Here is a 3,497-nt window from a genome sequence, read left to right as displayed (position 1 = left end):
CGGCCGTGATTGTTTTCACTCCGAAGTGCCCTTCAGAGGGCGATATATCGCGTTTGGAACACACCGTGATTTAACAAAGCTCTTCACACTGAATCATTTTTTCAAAATGATCTGTTCAAAAGAATCAATTTGGAATGAGAGAACGCTGGCTCTCTAGGACCTGCTAGTGTTTGGTTTTAGTTTGCACTTGGGAGGAGAGAAGAGGAAATGAGGTGTTCAGCTGAAATTAATAGTTTGTTAAAGACTTCTTTCAGAGGTCTACTCTAAAGCAATATGATACGTATACATTTAGTTTAAGCTGGTAAATGAAGCACAGAGACAGTAAAACAGCAGAGCTAACTAGGAGTGGGTAAGTGACCTGAAGAGCAATATAAAAATAATGTGTTCACAGTATAACAATAAAAAAAAAAAGAAGCAAAAACTGTCAAACTGACAGTCTTTCTTTCTGAATTGGTCTCTTTGCTGCCAAAGTTTGGCTCTAAAAACACCTAGTTGTCTTTCCCTCTATCTTTCTACTTTGCATTGCAGACTAATAGGCATAGCCTACTCTGTACTTAAAAGGATAGCTTTCCGATTTTCTCACCCTCATGTCATTCCAAATCAAAATGACTTTCTCCCAATGAACAAGGTGATCCAAGTGATATCTAAGCTGCACTTTTACATGCAGTGTAAGTGAATGATGACTAGGCTGCCATGAGAGTGTGTAAATTATAGTTCTATTTTTTTTTTAGGTTCCAATGTCCAGAATACAATTAGCATCTTCAAACTAGGGTTATTTTTGGAATAATGGGGTAAATTAAAGGTCACCTATATGCCCCTTTTTTTCAAGATGTAATATCCCTGATAGCACAGGTACATCACGAAGATGTCTATTTGACATGATTTATGATTTAGAATGTATGTAAAACTGACATCTTAAAAACGTCTGTCAGATGTTTGTACACAGCAGATGTTTTCCAGATCAAGTGATCTTTAACAGACATCTTGCAGACGTGCATGTGCTATCTCTCATGTATCCCCAGAATGTGTCTGTGAAGTTTCAGCTCAAAATAACCCACAGATCATTTATTATATCATTTTGAAAATGCCTATTTTCAATGGAATGTTTTCGTACATGTATCTTTAAATACAAAATGAGCTGCTGCTCCCCACCCTCTTATCCAGAATAGCGCTATGCCTTTACAGCTCGTACCTCCGATATTTTGGCAAAAAAACATCTGTTTGGTTTTGATTATCATGTCTATCGTGCTGAAATCATGCACTTTAAAGCCATATTAGTTTAAACTTCTGATATACAGTTTTCTGAGTGCACACATCCGAAGCACATTGCGCTTTGACTGTCAAATACACACAAGTTTGTTAAAAACACGCGAGTTAAAAAAAAAACAGTCGGTTATATCTATGAAGGTAAACAGCTGGGAAAGAAATTCTACGTTTATATTAGATCTGTGTATTAACTGACAGCAGCATAAGGCAGTATCTATTGTTATATGACCCAAACAATAAAATAAAAACAGAAAATCACTCACTGCTCTTGAATAAATCATTTCTGTAGCTCTAATAAGCAGACAATTCTTACTTGAATGCTGCTTTTAAATGCTCTAGTGAGCAGATAAACATGGCAGATTGTTTGTGGCTCACTCAGGGTGGGGTCTCTGCTAATACAGCAATGTCAGGGCATGTAAAATATGACGTCACATTTTACAGATTCAGAAACTGCTTGTTCTGAGACACTGGTTATGATTTATGGGGATTAAAAAAAGGGCAGGTGGATTTTTATCATTATAGGGTGGTTGTGTACACACACTGCCAACACATTTACGTTGTACATTTACATTTACGTATGTAAAAGTGAATTTTGCACAATAGGTGCCCTTTAAGGTTAAAAAAAGGACATTTTGAAGCTATGTGTGTGTGTGTGTGAGTGTATATATATATATACACTCACACACACAGCTTCAATATTTACTTTTTGTTACTTTTTGTATATATATGTATGTCTTTTAAATGTAAATTAAATGTCTTATTGTGTTAATATATGTGACATGTGAAACCTTGTGTCATTCTTCCTTGAATAAAAGAATGAATGCAAATCTCCTGTATTTGCTATTTTGATTAAACCACGGAATGTGTTTATAACACCTCAAACTGGAACATTTGTGTCTGTATATCTGTTGATTATCTTAATTTACTGCCTGTAGCTTACAGTAAAACTGATCACAGCTCTTAATCGCTTGATCAATCTGTCTTTGTGCATGACCTGGTTGCAGTCGAGTGCGACCTCATTCATCTTTTTTTTGCGTGTGTGTTTGCATGTCAACAGATACCACAAGGAAAAAACAAGGTAAAATAATGCTGTAACAATGCATGATATTACTTGCATGATATCTTATGTAACTGCTAATATTGTGAGGTCCTTTAACCCACTTGTATTTTGATGCTCTTTTCAGTTGTAATTTTTCTGTTTCATCAATTAAAGGTTCCTCAATCAGAGCTCCTAATTCACAATGAAGCCAGTGTTTTTCAGCATGACCGTCCTGCTCATTTCCTACAACTGTTTGAGTGACGAATACATTTACACATATTTCGGTCTGGTCATCTGCTTCATGCTCTGGGCTAAAATGCTATTCCACGCAGAAAATAGCTTGTCGGATGGATTCGGCCGGGCGGTGTTGATTACTGGTTGTGATTGTGGATTTGGACATCACCTTGCAAAGAAACTGGACCGCATGGGCTTCACTGTGTTTGCCGGATGTTTATGTCCTGAGTGTCCCGGGGCTCAGAGTCTGGTTGAAGAAGGCTCTGACCGTATGAAGGTGCTCCAGCTGGATGTGACCAAAGATGAAGATGTCAGCTTGGCCAAGGATTTTGTTCAAGCAAATTTGCCAGAGAAGGGTAACTTAAACACTTCAAAGTGTCTTATTTATAGTATTTCACATTTCAAGGATGAAATCCCTCTTGTTCTGTGTATTGTTGTAATTTTTTCAGGCCTCTATGCTGTGGTAAATAATGCTGGAATCAGTGACTGGGGAGAGACCGAGTGGAGCACTGCCAAGGACTTCCAGAAGATGGCTGACGTTAACCTGTTTGGTGCCATCAGAGTCACCATCCCATTCTTGTCACTTGTCAGAGCATCCAAAGGTCATTGATGCCATCTATTCTAACTTGCGTATAATGTTCTAAAGTCATTGTTGATTAAAATGCCTGTTATTATGCCATTTTAAGGTTCCTAATATTGTTTTGGGAGTCTACATGCATGCAACCCCTTACCAAAAAGTAGTATACTTCAAGTTTATAATCAACAGGTATTCAACACAGGGAAAAATGCTCAGAAATGTCTGCAAGGCAAAACAAGACTTCGCAATGAGAGATTGGAAGGCACAGTTTAAATAGACCGGGCAATAGGAAACAGCTGTGCAGGTGATTAGTCTCTGGCATGGGACATTGTGGGAATTGGAGTCCGAAAGGATCGCTCAGTATTCCGGTGATGGTTCTCT

General features: G+C 37.9%; 1 protein-coding gene across 3 annotated transcripts in view; it reads left to right on the top strand.

Moving 5' to 3' along the window:
- Nucleotides 1–209: 209 nt before the first annotated feature.
- The window catches only part of LOC107687956 (D-beta-hydroxybutyrate dehydrogenase, mitochondrial-like), a 9,418-nt gene continuing 6,130 nt past the window's right edge, over nt 210–3,497 (top strand). For 2 of the 3 annotated variants that reach the window (XM_016485450.1, XM_016485448.1), the window contains exons 1-4: nt 210–349; nt 2,324–2,344; nt 2,480–2,895; nt 2,989–3,141. In XM_016485450.1, the coding sequence (XP_016340936.1) occupies nt 2,508–2,895; nt 2,989–3,141 (541 nt within the window). In that variant the 5' untranslated portion in view covers nt 210–349; nt 2,324–2,344; nt 2,480–2,507. Of the gene's footprint in view, nt 350–528; nt 669–2,323; nt 2,345–2,479; nt 2,896–2,988; nt 3,142–3,497 lie in introns of all 3 variants that reach the window. The other variant, XM_016485449.1, reaches the window with a different exon arrangement.

Source organism: Sinocyclocheilus anshuiensis, unplaced genomic scaffold (genome assembly GCF_001515605.1).
Source record: "Sinocyclocheilus anshuiensis isolate Anshui unplaced genomic scaffold, SAMN03320099.WGS_v1.1 scaffold421, whole genome shotgun sequence".
Lineage (NCBI taxonomy): Eukaryota > Metazoa > Chordata > Actinopteri > Cypriniformes > Cyprinidae > Sinocyclocheilus > Sinocyclocheilus anshuiensis.
This window is presented reverse-complemented; position numbering and strand designations above follow the sequence as displayed.